The 17,355-nt window shown below is 40.1% G+C and overlaps 2 protein-coding genes across 4 annotated transcripts in view; one reads left to right on the top strand and one right to left on the bottom strand.

Annotated features, from left to right (window-relative positions):
• The first annotated feature begins 50 nt into the window (after window positions 1-50).
• On the top strand, window positions 51-11,562 carry ZNF830 (zinc finger protein 830). The gene is made up of 10 exons (XM_038129776.1): window positions 51-208; window positions 316-415; window positions 1,443-1,563; window positions 2,109-2,142; window positions 3,343-3,560; window positions 3,926-4,016; window positions 4,691-4,754; window positions 7,715-7,795; window positions 9,105-9,181; window positions 10,914-11,562. The coding sequence occupies exons 1-10, from the start codon at window positions 87-89 to the stop codon at window positions 11,095-11,097; spliced, it is 1,092 nt and encodes a 363-aa protein (XP_037985704.1). The 5' UTR covers window positions 51-86; the 3' UTR covers window positions 11,098-11,562.
• The window catches only part of LOC119698151 (poly(rC)-binding protein 3-like), a 507,654-nt gene continuing 496,844 nt past the window's right edge, over window positions 6,546-17,355 (bottom strand). For all 3 annotated transcript variants that reach the window (XM_038129770.1, XM_038129773.1, XM_038129774.1), the window contains one exon: window positions 6,546-8,690. In XM_038129770.1, coding sequence (XP_037985698.1) covers window positions 8,630-8,690 — 61 coding nt within the window. In that variant the 3' untranslated portion in view covers window positions 6,546-8,629. The remainder of the gene's footprint in view (window positions 8,691-17,355) is intronic.

Raw genomic sequence — 17,355 nt, 5'->3', positions numbered from 1 at the left:
CCGCTCCCTTCCCGCTCCTCCCTTCCCGGCGCGCTCCCTTGCGCGTCACGGCGCGCGCCGGCCCCGCCCGTGCGCGCCGGGCGAAGATGGCGGCGGCCGGGGCGGGCGCGGGGCGGAAGCAGGTGCGGCAGGAGGAGCTGCGGCGCCTCATGAGGGAGAAGCAGCGCCAGAACGCCGGCAAGAAACGCATCGACTCGCCCTTCGCCAAATATCCTCGGCACCGCGCTCCCTAGCGCTCGGCGGGGAGGCTGGGAGGGATGGGTGGAGGGAGGGGGTCCGCGCCCCGCACGGTGCTTCCCTTAACGCGGGCGGCACGTACAACAGCCTGGGGCACCTGAGCTGCTCCCTGTGCAACGCGCCCGTGAAGGGAGAGCTGCTGTGGCAGACACACGTCCTGGGCAAGCAGCACCGCGAGGTGAGCGGCGGTGCGGAGGGTCTCGGCCGGGCTTTGTTGCCGGGGAGCGCCGGGACGGCGCTTGGGAAGGGGAGGCGCTGGGGAGAGGCCGGAACGGGGGCCTGGGGTCCGCTGCCGCTGCCTCTGTGCGGCCACGGGAGCAGCGGAGAGCCCCCGTGCCGGGAGGAGGGTGGGAACCAGCCTGGCTGTTCCGTCTGGCTTCTGTTCTCTTAAAGCCCATGCGGAGATTGAAAAGCCAGCCCTTAAAAAGGGGGTCCCGTGTCTTTCAGGGGTCCGCTCCTCCGGTGAAGCAGTTCCCACCTTAGCGACAGCTTTTGGCTGTCACTTGTCTGCGGCTCGGACTTGGGCCCCACCACCCCCGCCTCCCCGGGCTTGCTCGGGGATCTGTGAGCTGTCAAGTGACAGCTTATGCAAAACCCTGAAAAAGAAAATACACTTTTTTTTCCCTTTGTAATTCTTGTAGTAAATATGAAGAGCTTGCAAAGCAAGTCAGGGAGTTTGTAATTTTTTTTTTATCCTTTTAAGTTCTGCTGCTACTTTGTAGCAAAAACTGAAAGATTGTATTTAATTTTATGAGTCCTCAGTAAAAGACCAAAGGAATGGAAGGAGTTCGTTGCCTGCATTCAGACTAGATGACTGTGGCAAAGCAGGGTGACGTCTTTTTTGTGTTAGAATGCCATGTTTTAATGTTAAAACACTTAATATTCCAGGACCTTAGAATAAATCCAGCCTTCCTGCTCTTTTCTCCAGTGCCTTACTGCTGTCAGTGTCACTGCTCTGTCTTTTCTTTCTTACGGGTACAGCCTCCCTTGTGTGAGTGTCAGTTCCTCTTCCTCCATGTCAACATCATTCCAGAGGCTGACAGAAACACTGGTCTTTGTTTTGGTAGCCGTGGTGTCTATTTCAGTGATACTGTTCTAGAAAGCTACTTGCTCACTTTGATGAGCTGTTGTAAAAGCTCTGTATTTTCAGCTGCAATCCAGAAGTTACTGCTAGTAATGTGTCCTGAATTTTTATTTCTTTACAGAGAGTAGCAGAATTAAAAGGTACAAAGCAGACATCCACTGGCTCAGCTGCCGGCACATCGTCTCATCCTGTCAAGAGAAAAACAGTTGAGACAGAAAATACAGACCTAAAGAGAGTAAAAGGTAATGAGAGAGAAATGCTTGACAGAATCTGTCCATTTTACGTCTTGAATGTTTTTAGTTTGTTTTGTTCCTGTGGAAGTGAGTATGAATACACCAGACTGTTCAGTTAATGTCAGCCCATTGCTGCTGAAAAGGGGAAAAGTTTATTTACTCTTTCTCTGTGAGTTCTGTGTCAGGAGAAAACAGTTCTTTTGAAAGTTTACCTGGTTTTCTTCTGGGTTATTGGGTTAAATTAGGTCATGGAACTGTGGGCTTGGCCCAAATAGATCAAGAAGCAGTGTAAATTAAGCAGCAGGAGCAGTTGTCTAGAAGTGGTGTTATTCCTTTTCAGTGGAATCAAGTCACTGGTTTTCCTCAAACCATGCACCAAAGTTCTTGCCAAAGGAAAGACAGTTAATTTTTTTCCCTTGGTGCTACCAGACATGTCAATATATGAGATATGTTAAATACATATGGATTTGGGGACTTGGTGCAGTCATAGAAGTCAGAGGGATGTTTCTTTTAAAAACATGGATTTTAAGAAGTGACTCTTGGCTGTTGCACAGGTACAGATGAAAAGCCACACACGTCTTCTTCAGGGTAAGTAGATCTTGTTATTACATAGGAATTTTTTTCTAACTACCAGTGGCTGCACTGTCATCCAGCTCTTCCTTGTCTCTGCTTTCTAGACAAGGGCAAAGGTTCAGAGAGTCTGCAGATCCCTGCTTCTGCCTGTTCTTTAACAGAGTTGTACATTCCTGAACAGGGCAACATCTTCCTGGGTGGAGAATATTGTGTCAACTCTTTAAGATTCTCTGAGGAAACAGGAATTCTTTTACTGTCACTGACAGACTTTAAAGGATTGACATGTGGTGCTATTACACGGCTTGAACATAACCAGATTGTAGCATGTACTCTAATAATGCTGACATCCTACAGAAGAGGTGGCAGTCTGAAATTAAGACAAATTTTGAATGTATAATTAAATGATATTTATTAACAAAAACTACTAACAAATGACAGATCTTCATTAGGATGGTTTTTGTTACCTAAAATTCATGTAGGTGCATATGCTGCAGTTGAACTTGTACAAATGTAGGACTGTATTTGACTTCAAGGGGTTGGGTTAAGCATCTCAACTGCCCCTAAAAATTTCTGATGGTATTCAGACATCTTTGTAGGGTTGGCAGATGTCAGGTGACACTTGTGGGTCTCCTCAGTACTTCAGATGATAAATTACTATCTTGCATAGGTATCACGTGCTGTTTCCTTGAAGGAATTTGAGTTTGTGTGCAAAATTAACTTGAGAGGTTTGTCCATTTTTGAACTTGTTGGTATAATTCGTTTAAAATATAATGTGGAAAAATGTTTGGCTTGCAGGCTGCAGCTATTCCAGCAAATCTGTGTTTTTTCATTGCTGAGCTGTTGGGCTGTTCTAAATTGCAGTCCTGGACAGCACTCAGTGCCCAAAATAAGTAGCAAAATACTTAGTAGGTGGAAAAAGAATTACTTTAACCACCATTCCAATTTGTTATGGGTTATTTTTATTAATGTGAATATGCAAATGGAAAAATGGATCTAAAATATGTTTTTAGAATGAACTTGGGCATTTCTGGGGAACTTTAAATGGGAGTCCCAAGCATGTCCCTTCGGACAGCAGCTGTGTTGGGAGCTGTGCCATTCAGGGCATGGCTCAGTATCGCACAGCCTGTATTGCTCACAGAGGGACCGGGCTGCTGGGGCTGGGCTGGGGTCATTGCTGTGAAGTTTCAAACAGTTATGTTGTGGGCTCTTTACCAGGCTGCCAGCAGATTTTTTTGATGAAGCAGAGCAAGACAGGGCCGGTGTACAGCTTTCCAAGGGCTCAGGTCCCAGTTTATTGTCAGGGAATTATGATGACGACGATGATGATGATGATGAAGAGGAGGAACAAGAACAATCAAGCAAATCTTCTGCTGTGCATAAAACTGAAATTCCACCTCCAACTCAAGAAGTAATAGCTAATTCTCTGCCTGCAGGTAATCCTGACTGAAATAATAATTAGTAATTCTTAGTAATTAATAGTAATTCTCTGTAAGGAGAACCTGTGATTTAACTGATGATGAAAGGTTTTTATTTTATTTTTCTAATTATTGCCATTAGGTGATGGTGAGGGTGTGTAATACTGGAAGTAGAGATAAACTAGCAAAGAATCTCCTCTTATTGTGTGGTGGTTGCTTATTGATTTTATGTTTTAGTTGTTTGAGGCTGCCAAGGGAAGTAGCATCGGGCTGTTCTTCCCTTGATTCAGTAAGGTACTAACTGAAATCCCTGTCTAGTAGGAATTTTAGAAAATGCCTGAACATCTGTTCTTAATGTCATAGACTTCTGTCCTTTCCTATAGACTTTTTTGACACCAAAACTCCAGCTGCTCCTATAGTTTCCCATTCAGGATCCATACAGAAAGCAGAGGTACAAGAGAAGGTAATCGAAAGGTAAGCAGTCAAATCAAATATTGATAGTCGTAGAATTTGTAAACAAACGTTTGTTTACAAAAATCTTCCAGGAAATAGAGACTGTGATCCCTTAGAACTTATTGTTATGTTGCATTCAGAATAGTTTGTATATATGTGAGCCTCAGGCATTGTTTCAGACAGGTATCTTGCACCCTAGGGACAGGAGAAGAGATGGAGCAATGTCATACAGAGTCTGTTTGACATCTCTTTGGAAATCTTAACACAGGGTACTGTGGGAGCTTCATGTCAACCACTGCTTTCCACTGTTTAAAGCAAACTGCTTGTTGTGTGGTTATGGTTCAGCTCACCTGAGCACTCCTTTAATCTGCTTTAGTCTTTCAGAAGTAGCAACTGTGCTGTTACAATGTTCAGGTGTTAGGCACACTGGAAGAACAGTTTAAGAAGCAGAAGCTACAGCTCTTGTTTTAACAGTGAGATTTAAACCTTTCTGTGCAGTTCCTTCAAAGTGAAGAAAGATCAAACTGAAGGAGGAGGTTTTGATGGTTCTAGATAAAACTAAGGGCTTAAAAATCTTGCTGTGTTTCTACATACTTAGACAAAGGATTCTGAATTTCGTTCTTGACTGTTTTTAACTCTGCAATAAAGCAGATTGTAAAGTGTTAACTTGGGCTAATAGTAATCAAATATTTCAGGAAAGAAAACACTGCTGAAGCTTTGCCAGAAGGTTTCTTTGATGATCCCGAAGTGGATGCAAAAGTAAGTGATCTACTTGTTTTATGCTACTGGATTTATTTCTGCCAGTCGTAATGATTTTCTGAGTAGTAAGGATGCTTTTCCAGGTGATCAGTCATACTGGAATATAAGAAAATGACTGAACTATTTAGACTAGAATAGACTATTTCAGTTGGAAGTGACCTGCAATAATCATCTAGTCCAGCTGCCTGAAAACTTCAGGGCTGAACAGAAGCTAAAACTTGTTCTTAAGGGCTCTGTCTAAATCCCTTTTAAGCACTGACAGGCTTGGGGCATTGGCCTCTTGGTGTTTGCCCACCCTCTTGGTAAAGAAATGCTTCTTCCTACTGCCCAGTCTGAACCTCCCCTGATGCAGCTTTAAACATTCATTCTGTGTGAATTAGAAAACATGAAAAGGGATGGAGGTGGGCAGGGAGAGCTTATTAAAGTCATCTTTTGGAAAGTATTTTTGATTATGGTTCCTCTGTGACTCTTTAAGAAATGTCCTTTGTTGGTTGGAATACTGAACTGAGATTTGGACAATCTACCTTTATTTCTGTGAGTCATCCCAGGAAAAGCAGTTCACTTAATTTGTACGTTCAATTTTGCTTTGGAATTGGGGATATAACAGTTCTGTAATGTCCTTTGTGAGATCCTGCTGAAAAGTGTTGAGTCACTGTGTGACTGATGGGGTGCATCCTGTTGCAATGCAAACAGCTCCATTATGGCACACGCTGTCATCTGTAGTGCTGGTTACACCACAAGAGTGAACTTGGTCTTCAGCCCTCTCGTCTTTTACCACTTGGGGGTTTTATGATGCTCAGAAAAGAAAAGAAATGTGGGTATTCACCTTGTTTCTCAAAAAAAACCCCACAACTAAAAATGTTGAAATTCAAAAACATTCATACTTCCTTCAGCTTGCACGGTGCCAAATGATGACGAAAATAAACACTGGTATTTGAAATACAAACCTTTTTTGGTTTTGTTTTGTAAAATTTGCCACAGATTTGATGGCTTTCTTGCTTTCTTTATTGAAATATAGTGCTGTAGGCCTAAGTCTTTTGTTTTCTTTGAGTATATTTTCTTGTTCACACAGTGGAAGGCTGCTGGTGTATTTAAATGGTACTGTGAGGCCAAGCCATGACATCTAATTTGGAGACCTTCCAAATAATGCTTCTTCATGTTCAGTTAGTCCCACTGGCCCAGCTAACAAGCTTAGGTGTTTTATTTGCTCTGGCAAGACTCTTTTGGCACTACTCATGCCCAGGTGTTGCCATATGTGAATAGTTTGAATAATGATATCTTGAATACAGAAATATGTAGCTGAAAAAGCCAACATTTGTCTGGTTTTTTGGTGGATTTTTTTGATTGTTTTGTTTTTTGTCTAATTGAAGCAGTAAATTTTTCAAATACTTAGTTTCATCATAAGCAGGGAATGCAGGAATGCCTAGCAGGAAAGGAGAATCTGCTTGTATCTGTGGGGACAGTGGTTAGTGACCTTTGTTCTGGTTATTGCCTCCACTGATAAATTTACAAGTGGTTACTTGTTACATTGAATTGCTTGGAGAGGCTCCTCCTTTTAATCAGCCTTTTCTGAGTGTAACTAATATTCAGAGGAAGGAAAATGTTTGTGACATCACTTATATTGAGGTGGCTGCAGTGTTCTGTGTTGGAATCATACACAAAATAGTTATTTGAAGAATTAACTGGGCATTTGAAAGGGAGATTGTGGGTGTGAAAAATGCTTGTTATTTACATCAGGTACTTGTAAAGCATGTAAATTCTGGATTAGATAAATATTTCAAGAAAAAATAATAACTTTAGTGTTTAAATTTATTGTAAGAAATACAAATAATTATGAATTACAAAAGACAACCACAATGCATAATAACACAGTACATACACATATGATAGAAATAAGAACAGAACAGAAAAATGAAATGATGACTATTACTTCCCAGTATGAGTTTGCTTGGAAGCTTCTAATTTATTCTATAAACTTAATTCATACTACTTAATTTTTTATAATCACTCAGGAACAAAACACACCAAACTCTTGTCTTTACTAAGGTGATGACTGACATGTCACCAAAAGAGCAGAATGAATAAAAGGAAAATAAAACTAATGCAAAAAGATGGTATCATGACTTATTATGTTCAAACTGCTTAGTTATCCTAGCTATATAATTTCTACCCAGTCCTGAGTCAGGCATAATCTGTCCTCTAAAATACATTATATGCCACATCTTCCAGTCTTGAATTGTGTAAGTTTCAATTACACAGGTAGACTACCTTGTTTATTTATTTGCATTAAAAGCACAATCTGGCTTTGATTACCTTGGCTGTAGATCTTAAACACATTCTTACCATTACTACTTTTTCAGATTTCATGTCTTAGTACTAAATGCCATCTACCACAGAATAAAAAGCTTTGCATGTCATTAAAATTGGTTTGTAGCTGTACAGTTTCTTCTGTTAGCCAACAAAATTAGACTAGATTTGAAATACAGTCAGGCTACCTAACACCAGCAGACTAGTGACTGAAAGGTTTGATATTTTATGTTATGCCAAAGGCAAACAATTCACTGCTTTTTGGCTTGTGAAATGGTTACTGTATGCAATTGTACAGGCAGCTTACAGAAGAATTTAATAGTTACCACCTGACACAGTGAAATGGCAGACCATCAAACTCACTTCTGTTACTCCAGACATTCCACACCAGCCACTTTTAGTCAATAATTATTCTTTAATGCTGCAGTCACGGATGTTGTTTAATCCAGGAGTAGAGTCAGATTTTTCTTCCGAAACCATTGTGCAGCTGCACTCTCTCACTCATATCCATTACTTAAACTGAAATACATCAACCAGACTTCTCTAATAACACAGCATAATTTTTCATATTTCTCCTGTTTTTTTTTTTTTTACAGTGCCCCAAAGAGTCATTAGACTTAAATAGTTAATTTATAAATTTTCATGTTCCTTAGGTGAGAAAAGTTGATGCTCCAAAGGATCAGATGGACAAAGAATGGGATGAATTTCAAAAGGCAATGCGACAGGTCAACACAGTAAGTAATGGAATCTATATTTATTGATTCTAAATACTATACACAATAAGGAAAACAACAGTTTCATGCAGCTCTGCAGAATGGCTGACATCTGCATTTGTCAGCTGGTTGTTTCAATGCAGTGCGTGGTTAAATGCACTTTATAAATGAGCAAAGGGTTCTTTGTATTTTCCACTTAAATGAAATTAAGATGAAAACTTTTAATCAAGATCCAGCCATATGTATCTAGTTACATTTGTTACACTGCATTTTATTTAAATACTATTTAGCTAGCATATACCTCAGATCCGTGTCCTGTATCCAAACAGGACACAGCTGTGGGCTCTTCTTTAGCTCTATATTCATACTTTAACTTTTAAAAACACTACCCATTTGTCTGTCTTTTTAAAAAAGTATCTATAAAGTGTAGCTACCCTTGATTTCATGTTTAATTTAAGTGCACTGGAAAGGAACTCCAAAATCTGGGAAGGTGACAAAAGAGTTTTGAGACACGTAAATTGGCCAGTTTTTCTGTACTTCAATTTTTCATTGTTTACCATTGCATGGAAAGTCTTCCTGCAGCAGGTGCTTATCTGCCCTTGTGTACAATTTAAAGATTACCTGGTGTTCTCAGTCTTCCCCTAGAGTATTTGCTATCCTTTTAATTATTTTAATTGTAAGTAGTTACTCATATGTCAACTGCTGAGAAAAGTGGTGCAGAAAAATGTATCATTGCTCATTTTAAAGCAGTCAGCACTATAAACAGAGCGAATGTTCATACAAAAGCGGTGGTGGATACATTTTGCTAGCATAAGCCATTCAGATAATTCTTCAGCTTAGGAGGAATCTTCTCAGTTATGCGTGGACCATTGATTGCATAGCATCTCCCAGACATTCAGATTTGAGAAAGTATATGCTGAAAAAAATAACAGGTTAGAAACACTTCGGGATCTAGTGGGCATATTTAAACAGTATGTTCAATAACTGTGTATTTAAGTCCCAAGCACTGGGATAGAGCTCTCATTTCAGCCTCAGACTGTGGGTGTGTGTTGTTTGTTTATGCTAAGTTTCAAATCGTAATGTATTGAAAATTTCCAGAGATTAACCCCAAAGCAGTCAAAATTCTTTTGATTTTAAGAAAAAGTATTTCCATTTCAAATTAAACCAGACCTTTTTTTTCTGTATTTGCCCTTGTAAAGAAGGGAATATACATTGAGGAGATTGACACTAACTTCAGGTGGAGGGGAGCAGGGGAGGACACAGACATTGTAAAGGAGTGGAAGTGGAATTCAGGATGAAGGTGAATTTTCTCAGTGCTTTTCTGGTTTAGATTTCAGAAGCAATAGTGGCAGAAGATGATGAGGAGGGACGACTAGATCGCCAGATTGGAGAAATTGATGAGCAGATGTAAGTAGATCAATTTTTCCTCAAATTCTCTGTTCTCTAGCAGTAGTGGATTGCTCTTTGACTGGAGGGATAAAAACACTTTTAATCTGTGATACTGCCTTTCATTAATCATCTGAGTATTTGAAGGACAGACTCCCTCAAATTGCAGAATGATACCTAATAGACATGGATTTTGATACAAAGTTTTGTAACTTTCTCCAAAGAGAGAATGCACTGGAATCACTGAAAGTACACAAGGCAAATTCTTGGAACAAACTGTCCCTCTTCCCCTGTCAGGTGGTTTAATGTCATAATTTGTATTTCCCTGGGAATTTTGATTGATGTAGAATTTATGTGAACATTTTAAAGAAACCTTTCCTGTCCTGTCCTGTGGCAAACCCTCTTTAATTCAAGTAGAAGTTTACTTAAAGGTTTTGTGGAGCGATGCACTACATTACATGAAGCAGTTTGGTTTTGTTTTGCTGAAATGCTGGCTGTGGTGGTTGGATGGGCATTGGTTTAAACTCAAGTAACCTGAAATACAGCTCAGTGGAGCAGTTTGTTACCATTTTCCTGTAGCTCAACACACTGATATTAACAGTGATGATGGCAATGGTAGCAACTCAAAAAGAAAGACACTAGAAATTAAAGCAACACTTCAGCCATCTGGGCAGATTTACATGCTGCACATAATCAGTGTATGGTGACAACAGCATTGGGTTCAAACTGAACTTTGCTGTTACAGGAATGCCTTTTAACAATGTTTGGGTGATTCTGCAGAAGGCTTGAGCTAAACCTGCCTCTCTTTGAGGATTTATTTTTCTCACTAGCTAAGGCTGCTATAAGTACATAGAACCAAATTCGGAAATTTGTAGAGTACTTCAAGTTTTAACTGTAATTATTTTTTTCCCCAAAATAGAAGTTCCAAACACATTTTTAAAGACTTTTTGTAACTTTTGACTTCTGAGTGTATTCAAATGCAGGCTATTTCAAAATAGGTTGAAAATTAAATAAATTCCTTGGCCTTCAAATCTTCAGCTGTGGCTGCCTGTAAGAATCATATTGGTAATATGCCAGGGGAAACAGGATCCAGATAGTAACCCCTCCATGTTGATCCTTCTGAGCAAATAAGAATGAAAGAGGCAAAGGAGAATTTAAATCAGCCTGGTACTACTTAGCATTTTCATGAAAATATGCTGTTTAAAGTGGCTAGAATGGTTATAAAACACAATTCAAGGACAGAACGTTTTAAGTGAATGGAAACCTGAAATTTTGGGATTGTGTTTACTTAAAAGGTTCTGTTACAGCACAGAGGAAGCAGATAAAGTATCGGAACACTTTGTGCCACTTTTTTTATTTTCAGAGATGCCATCACTAAGTTAAAAATTGATAATTGATGTCACACCTTTCTCTCATGAAAACCATAAATGGAGAAAAGAATGGTGTTTCTTCTTGTGTGGAAGTTGATATTGGTTCTGTGCATTTTGAAAAATGGTTTGTGACTTTATTGCAGTTGTTAAGTATTTGGATTAGAGCTCATTGCTAGAGAATTGACCAAACCTCTCCTCGGTCTGTTTTCACTTGATGAATACTGAGAAGGTGCACTAGCATCTTGAAAGCTTATTTCTTTTTCACTGTTGGGAAGCTGTAAAGCTTCTTTTTCCAAAGTTGTAGAAGCAAAATCCAGCACTGGAGGTGATCGCATTAATGTGGAAAGGCCCCAGATGTTAACAGGTGTTTCACTTTCCAACAGTGAATGCTACCGCCGTGTCGAGCTTTTGCGGAACCGCCAGGACGAGATAAAGGAGAAGTTAAAGGAAGCCATGAGATTAAGAGCAGCACAAGAGAAAGAGGAGGAGGATGTTGGTAGTGAAGATGAAGAAGAACTGCAGGATTTGCTGTCACAAGACTGGCGTGTGAAAGGGGCTTTGTTGTAGCACTTCTGCAACGTGGTTGACACCCTTTTTATCTGTGGTCTTGGTTCCATTGTTAGAAGGGAGATTCTTTTGTTAAATATTTATTTAAAGAGGTTTCTGAGGTAAAGAGCCAAACTTATTAAAAAAATTTTGTATGTCTACAGTAGTGTATTACTTGTTGTAAAAACTGTAAATTGCAAATGTTTTACAATACTGAATGCACCTTTCCTATTAAAGTGACTGGTTTCCTACCAGAAGTATTTTAGTGGGATTAATAAATCTGTAAAGAATCTCTAGGCTTTTGGAAGCATTAGCTCAGTTTGGTAATTTTGAGAGTTGACTTATTGTCTATAGAAGTATGTAGTCTACAAAGTTTTCCCAGATTAAGGGTTTAGGGAAAGGGAACTATTATGCATTTATGTTTCCTTAAAATTTGTAGGTGCCCTTCTGTCCACTGCCCCAGCTTCCAATACAATATGTACATTTTTTTAGGGTCTGTTACAGATTCTTTGTGTATATAAGGACTAAGCTCAGAAAGGCTGAGCCACAGCTTCTCCACAGTGTAGCCTGTAATGTACCATAGCACTGCTGAATATTTTTCTTTATAGGCTCCTGTTTTGCTTAGTGCAGCCATCATGTAGCATACCTCACACTTCTTGAGCCAGGGGGATGAGAACGCAGTGGTTACATATCTGCATCACTTAATGAAAGGGTGACAAAATGCTTGAGAGGAAGGTACTGCACTGGAAACTGAGGAGGTAAAATAATAACTGCAAACACTGGAAATTTTCTTAAAATACTATCTTAGGTACAGAAAGTATCTAAAATTGATTCTGTTCTGATAAACACAGATTAGGTAAAATCAAGAACCAACAAACTTGACAAGACAGGGACATGGAAAGCAGAACTACCTTTGGTGAGTGTCTATTTTTTTTTTTTTTACTTTTGTAAATCTTCAAATACTTCAAATTTGCTGAGGACTTTTTAAAAATAAGAGGGATGTGTGGCTTGATTGATATCAAAAAGTAAAGTTGTTAAGAACAGGTTAACCTTTTTTTTTAATATTCTAGATTTAAAACTAGTGAGATTTTTAAAGGGAGAAAAAAAGCTTTGCTCTTATCAAAGCATTCCAGTTCCTTGCCTCACAGATGATTATCAACCAAGCAATAAAGATTAGAACAAAACTTAGATGTTTGATTTACCTGTTTTGGAGGAAATATTTGATATGGCAGGAGCCCTTTCCTTATAGTGAGATGCTTTTTTTATCACTCCCAATTTCTGTGATCCTTGGGTTCAGCTCTTCCTATTTATAAAGCTTTCAAAATTCAGGCAATGGTCCCTAGTGGTCTATTGCATCCACACTTTCCTGCTCACACTTGCTGGCTTACAGCTGTTAGTAAGAGGAAGTGTAAGGAGCTGTTACTGCTGAAATGTTTGATGTGACACTGAAGTCTTACATGAACTAGGACTGAGACAGCAACATTCAGAGAGTATTGAAATACAGAGTAAGTGTTCAGAGAATATTGAAATAAATAATGAATGTTTGGACAAGTTGGAGAAAACTTAGTTGGACCAAAGCTGAAATAAAATGTCTTTGTATAGTGAAACATTTGAACATCAATGTCTAAGGTGCCTGTCATGCTGCAGTGAAAGATCTCTAGATCCATTCATCCCTGTAAAGAGAACTTCCAGCTGAGAGGGTAGTGCAGTATTGACAGGACAGTCTTTTTCAAAACAAACCAAAACACAGTCACCCAATTTCCCTCTGAGAAAAGCTAAGTTTCTGATTGTTCTGTTTACCTTTGCTTTTCACTGACCCCACTCACCAAAGCACACAAGCTTGTTAACACTTAAAACTTCAGAACCACTCTGCATTTGGCTTAATATCAGAGAAACAGATGTAATGAATGTCAGGCTACACTGAACATCATGGACATGCTTGTTTTGACAGTATAAAAATGCTAATCTCTGAGTCTATAAATTACACTTCCTTTTTGTACATTTTTCTGTAATTTTACTTTCATCTTGTACATAAATCTGAAAACCATGGTTTCAGCTGTGGATGATCAGGAAAATTACTGAGCATTAAAACAGTTCATCTGTTTTAGTCCAGTTGCCTTCATCTTTAGAGGTATCTTGTGGTAAAAAGCTAAAGGCAGTGAGTTGAGTTTCAGTGCAGGGATCTTGAGCATTCAAATCCAAACCAGTGCACCTCATTGTTATTAGGAGAAGATGGCAGGAATAAATGTCAGATCACTCATCATTCTACTTGTTCTCCTTGCATAACTTGCTGAAAGGGAAGCATGGACCAGCCAGGGGGTGTGTGCATTGCTGGGGAAGTGACAGAATCCATCCCTCTTGGTTGTGTCTTGTTTAGGAGTTGGTGCTCTTTTCCTTGGAGGAGTCTCACAGATCTCCAGTGTTTTATCCAACTTTTTTACAGCTTACTGCATGCAACTGTACTTTCTTCAGCATTTGAAACAAAGCTTTTGGAGAGCTTTGTGAAGATGATGGGAGTGTCTTTGTCCCTTGTGACCACTGATGTGCGTGTGTTGTCATGTCAAGAGGGGAAGAAATCATCCTGCTTTTTAGCAATGAAAGAAGCATGGCTATAAGAGAGAAGTATCCTAACCTCATTTAGTAGTCAAGCTAATTTATTAAGGGAAATAATCTCCTGTATCTTAGAAAAACATTGGGATAATTAGTTTGTAATCTTGAGTATGTCTTCAGTTTTAGAAAAAAAACTTATGTACTTCTGATGAGCTATTCAGATAGATTATTAACCGGAGGAAATTATTGTTTTTAAAAATATGTACTTAATTTCTTTCTCACCTCTTAACTTCCTTGAATTCTGTTTCTTGACAATTAAGATGAAAGTAATCCTAATAACTAGCTCTGTATTAAAAATGAAATTTTAATTGGAATTAGGAAGACTATTTTAATTCTCTGATCTGCAGGATTTGCAGAAAACTGAAATATCGGAGTTAGGGAGGAAGACATTTGTAATCCTTATTTATTCATATAATAATGGAAAGTTGTCCAAACTTAGGAACTGTGGACTTTCATGCCTCCAAAAAGTAGTTGAGATTTCCCAGCTTGGTGGTTTTGGAGCTGGTAAGTGACTTCCAGGGGCAGAATGTGTGTGTCTGCATGTTTGAAATGGAGTTCCAGGGAGCAGCTCGCCATAGCTACAGCTGCTGGTAGTGAGCTCTCCTCTGGTAAGGCAGGCAGTCACCAGTGGGAATCGCTGTGCTTCTCCTGCCCTGAAGAAATAGGCTGCTGCTGTCATGGCTTGGATGTGGAACAAGGTCTGTATTTGGTACAGGGGAGCCCAAAAGTGACCGTACAAAACCAACAAACCCAAATAACACCAAACCAATGTTCTCATTTGCTAACATGCTTGTTTTTCCTCTACTTTTCCTCTACTGCAGCATTTAATTTTAAAATTTGCTTCAAATTGCAAATACTGATTGAAAAGAACATTAATGTTACCTTTGGCTGGGCCCCCTGCCAATAAATTCAATTTGAGGAGAGACAAATTTTGCTTATTACATTCCACTACAATTAGATTCACTGCATTTTATCATCATAAAAACACTGAGCTAGAAATGAGAAAAGCCATATTACTAAAATATTTTCAGCCCTTAAAAATACTTTTTTCTTATAATCTATAAAGGTTGCCCTAGAAAATCAGACATTCAACCTGCATGAATCATGTTGTAGGTGTCATTAGAAACCACAGTGTGAGTATGTAATGTTACAGAAATTCCCTTTCTTTAGGTACCACCAAATGACTTTGACTCTTTAATTTCAGTCACTGCCGTAAAGACACATGCCAGTCTGCAGGGGGACAGGACACATGCATTGATGCAGAAACTGATTTAATCACCATTACTGCATTCCTTCCTGGAACCAAGGAATTAAGTACATTTCAGTGCCAAGAAGGGCAGTGTGTACTTACATCCCTAGAAAGTGGGGATGGGCCAAGAGGTGGGAATTTCAGGTGTGAAGCAGTTTTTCAGTGTCTGCCTTCATTTGATCTTCTGTTCGTCAGTGCATTAGAATTATCCTGGCCTGAAAGCTGGGAAAACAAATGGGAGCAGTTCCTTTGTGTAGACATCTAAACCAGGTCTTTCTTCCAAAAATACAGTGGAGGCACTAATGCCTTGCACCATTGGTGGCTGTAGAAGTTACAGGGGATAGAAGAGATCTCTGTTCAAATCCCTCCTTTCGATGCTGTCCTTTGAATACACGCTTTGTGTCACTCAGTTGAGCAGCCTGACAATGACAGTCTTCCCTGCAGAAGCTGTGCCACTGGTGAGCCACTGGATCAGTGAGCATTGTGACTTTTAGATAATCATGACTCTCACTCCAGAAGGGGAAGGTCCTGTCCTAACAATACAAACAGTGCTGAAAAACATTCAGCCTGTGTTGGAGCTGTGGAAGAAATTGGATTTTCAGAGTGTCTTCTGAAACCTGACAAACAGCACCTTGCCTTTTCCTGTGCAGCCTTCTGAGGCTGAGGCACTTCCCAGGTGGCTCTGTTCATGGCACCAGTGACACTGTGCTGCTTCCTAGGAGCTTGACTGGCCCAAATGGGAACCTTGGGGCTCACAGATGCCCTCTGGCTATGCCCGAGAACAGGAAGCACTCTGTATATTAGCAGAGGACTAACTTTGTTTATTTTCCTTCTGGTTTCAGCCAGCATTCATGCTGTCAATGCTTTTTCACTTGAGAAACACAACAGAGCTGCTTGAATTCATTTGAGATGTTTCCAGAAACCTAATTCCAATTTGATGACGCAAAAGCTGCAGAATTTGTGCTGTCTTTCATCTGGAAACTCCTATTTGTGTGGGCAGTGACCTTTGCACAGCGAGTACATGCTTCCTCTTATCTACCTTTGGGCATGAGTGGTTTACTTTTCTATTTCTACTTTTCTTACTATTATTCTTTACCTTTTTTCTCCTTTTTTCTTTACCATCTTGTCTTTTGTTTGTCTGTTTTGTATATTAAAGATATTAAAAGCTTTTTCTTGCCATTCAGAAATATTTTCCAACTAAACTAATGAAATTAAAATAAGCTTAGATTTTATCACATTTCTGCCTGTATTTTTGCAAAAACTGTCTCAGAAGACTGCTTCTTAGTCCATATGTCTTTATTTTACCTCTCCTCATTCCTCACACAGACGTGCCCCTGCACTAGTTTGTTTAAATCTTTCAATTCTGCAAGCCACATGTGAATTATTAATGTGAAAGATACTATACACCCCAGAGCTGCTGCTGCCCTTTGCTTGGCAGCTTTACTGGGAGAGCAAAGCTTTGACCTACTTAGTGTTGAGCTGCAATAATATATATATTTTTCCATTTGCAGTAGCCAAGCTAGCCATAGAAATAGCTTTTGCTGTTGAAGAAATGAGGACTCATGGAGGTCTCTGTTGTGAAAGCAGCTTCAGCTCTCCTTTCAAGAATGACAAGTTAAATACATTTTACGTAATAAAAATATATTTTATGTAATAATAACAGAGAATTTTATCAAATTAGTATTACAGTCTATAGTATTTCTAAGGGTTGCAATAGCTAACTGTCAACATTGGTAAGGCCTCCTTGGTGCTGGGGTGCAGTGAGCTGTTCTGTAAGGGTGCCCCTTGGCACCCTTCATCATCAGGGTTTGTTCTGTGACTGCACCTGTATTGAGAAAGCTGTTGATTTCTACAGGTCTCCAAGTCTGCATGCACATCCTGGTCGTGCCCTGGTTCCAGGCTCAGACTCGAGAGCTGTCTGTACCCTGGAGATCCTGGGGGATAGTCGTCATATGCCCCCATATGCAGGGGCAAGAAGGGGGAGCGGGACTCTAAGCTCAATCCCTGAAGGCAGGTAGAGACCTTTAACAGAGTAGGGACATGGAGGTTGTACAGTCTGGTGTCATTAAGGATGCTACTCTTGCACTGCCAGAAAACTGTTTTCTCATGAGGCCAGAGCAGTACCTGTGACAGTACTGCCAGTGCTCTAAGAGCTGAGGTGGCCAGAGCGCAGCCAGGGGTGCTGTAGGGCAGCAACAGCTGGGGGCCAGCCCCTTCCTTTGGCTTGTGTGTGAAGAGAGAACTCGAGGCTGTGACTGCAGTGCTTCAGCAGATCCAAAGGAGGGTTTGAACAGCTGGAGCAGAGTGTCAGGGCAGCAGGAGACAGCTCCTGGGCCTACTCAGCTCTCCATTCCCCGTCCTGCACATTGCTGAGCTCCTCCCAGCTGCTGGGCTGGCTCCTGGCAGGCTGGAAGGTGCTG

This window comes from Motacilla alba, chromosome 2, assembly GCF_015832195.1.
Source record: "Motacilla alba alba isolate MOTALB_02 chromosome 2, Motacilla_alba_V1.0_pri, whole genome shotgun sequence".
Lineage (NCBI taxonomy): Eukaryota > Metazoa > Chordata > Aves > Passeriformes > Motacillidae > Motacilla > Motacilla alba.
This window is presented reverse-complemented; position numbering and strand designations above follow the sequence as displayed.

Bases quoted from the DNA above. Each gene is read 5' to 3' on its own strand.
- ZNF830 (XM_038129776.1), top strand. From the start codon at position 87: ATGGCGGCGGCCGGGGCGGGCGCGGGGCGGAAGCAGGTGCGGCAGGAG. The intron at 209-315 runs ATATCCTCGGCA...CGCGGGCGGCAC, and splicing joins ATCGACTCGCCCTTCGCCAA to GTACAACAGCCTGGGGCACC. The intron at 9,182-10,913 runs GTAAGTAGATCA...ACTTTCCAACAG, and splicing joins GGAGAAATTGATGAGCAGAT to TGAATGCTACCGCCGTGTCG.